Source organism: Diachasma alloeum, unplaced genomic scaffold (genome assembly GCF_001412515.2).
Source record: "Diachasma alloeum isolate Michigan unplaced genomic scaffold, Dall2.0 Dall_scaffold_00212, whole genome shotgun sequence".
In the NCBI taxonomy this organism is placed as follows: Eukaryota; Metazoa; Arthropoda; class Insecta; order Hymenoptera; family Braconidae; genus Diachasma; species Diachasma alloeum.
Genome location: NW_021680377.1, coordinates 748074 through 749904, shown reverse-complemented (window position 1 = coordinate 749904; position 1831 = coordinate 748074). Strand labels below are relative to the sequence as shown.

The 1831-nt window shown below is 40.0% G+C and overlaps 1 protein-coding gene across 4 annotated transcripts in view; it reads right to left on the bottom strand.

The window, feature by feature from the left end:
• The window catches only part of LOC107036917, a 42923-nt gene that overhangs the window by 4983 nt on the left and 36109 nt on the right, over positions 1–1831 (bottom strand). For all 4 annotated transcript variants that reach the window (XM_015255171.1, XM_015255173.1, XM_015255172.1 and 1 more), the window contains one exon: positions 1585–1804. In XM_015255171.1, coding sequence (XP_015110657.1) covers positions 1585–1804 — 220 coding nt within the window. The remainder of the gene's footprint in view (positions 1–1584; positions 1805–1831) is intronic.

The window sequence follows — 1831 nt, the reverse complement described above, 5'->3', positions numbered from 1 at the left end:
GGGGGGGGGGGGGCTCGATCTAGGGGTTACGGAGTTTGGACCTAGTTGATTGTGTCGCCAGTAATTCTAATTAGGGATGGGCGATGTGGTCGATTGATCGGTGATTACCGATCATCGATGTTTCTGACCAAGAAAACAAAATTTTTCATTTTTTTGTTGAAGAATAATGTTGATTGAGTGAGAATAAACAAAATAATTTATCCGCAATCAGAAGTCATCATTTTCTACAGTATGTATGTTATAAATGAACACGTCCAGTCGTCTATTCGTTTTTTTAATTAAAAAAAATGAATTTTTTTAAATTAATTAATTTACTTTAATATTTAATTTAATTTAATTATTTACGTTGAATTGTAATTAAATATTTAATTTTTAATTACAATTCAATTTCAATAATAAAATTTACTTTTATTCAATTGAAAAAAAATTAAAAATTGAAAACTTTCTTCAATGAATAATTTTTTTGATTAAATTTTTAAAAAATCATTGTTTTTCAATTAAAATTTTTAACAATTATTGCAGCTAGTGAAAAATATTCAATGTTTTCTTCAATTAATCAAAAACCCTGTTTCGAGATTCAAAATTTACGTAACGTAAGTTCCTCGCGAAAAAAAAATTATAAAAAAAAAAAGTTTTTTCTCCTGTGTAATAAGAAACAAAAACATCGCCCATCCCAAATTCAAATTACCCAGAATACATTTGCTCGTTCGCAAAAACCACCGGGAGGTTGCAACAACCCAGAGCAGAGAGCCGTCATGTTTTTTCGGAATTGAAAAACGGCTGCTCAGGTGCACCAAGTAGTTGATGAATTTGCTGTATCGTGCACAAAGGACACACTTCATCGTCAGTAGCATCACCAGTGGCAACGCGTTTGGCCCACCCAGGTGCCTTCCTAACTCCCGTATCGATGTACGAATAGCCATCGACATCAAAGTACTCGTATTTATGATTAGCTCCTTGATTACGCAAATCAATTCTATTGTCAAATTTATGCCGATTGTCAGTGTCAACGTACGAGTAACCCTCGGAATCTACAGATGTGCGTCTAAACCTCCTCTGGTCATACACTGAATTGGTCTGTTGCTCCATGGTAAATGGCTTCTCAGACGCTAATTGCGGCGTTGGTACACGATTTCTGTGTGTTGGTGTTATAACGTTTGATGATACTGGGGACACAATCTCATTGACACTAGCGTACGCGATTGTTGGCTGTACTGATACAGTATCAGTTGTACATAAACGTTTATTCTGATGATTGTACGATTGTCCTGTTACCGATGATGATTCGGAATTGTCAAAATCACCATTATAATTACTCTGACTAGACAATTGATGGGTACTAAGTTGCAACGCGATAACTGGGGCGATTAATGGTGGTGTACTAGGCACATGTGTTGCAATTGTCTGTGATACACCTTGTGATTTGGCCAGGAGGGCGCGAGGCGTTCTATAACCACCGAGTACCGCTCTTGATGGTTTTTCATTGACACGCAGCACATAGCGAGGATCACGGTAGTCGAGATAGTCGAGGTGATGATTTGCTGCTACATTTTCACCATGATGTTTGGCATTTTTTCCGCGTACCTCTATTGTCGGTGGACCGCTGTGCACTGATAAGTGATTGTGCAGCTGGGGGTGCGGCGTTGTCTCGGGTAAATCCTCGTAGAGGAGACCGCTCCCCGCTGTTGTCGTCGTGCCTTGCAGCGTGTGACCGTCCCCCAGGGTGCGACGATTTGCCGCCGCTGCTGCCGCCGCCGCCGCGGCACTCTTGCAGGGAAGCAAACCCTGGACTTTTCTCTTGTGTCTGGAACAGATTCGCGGGGTTAGTGAA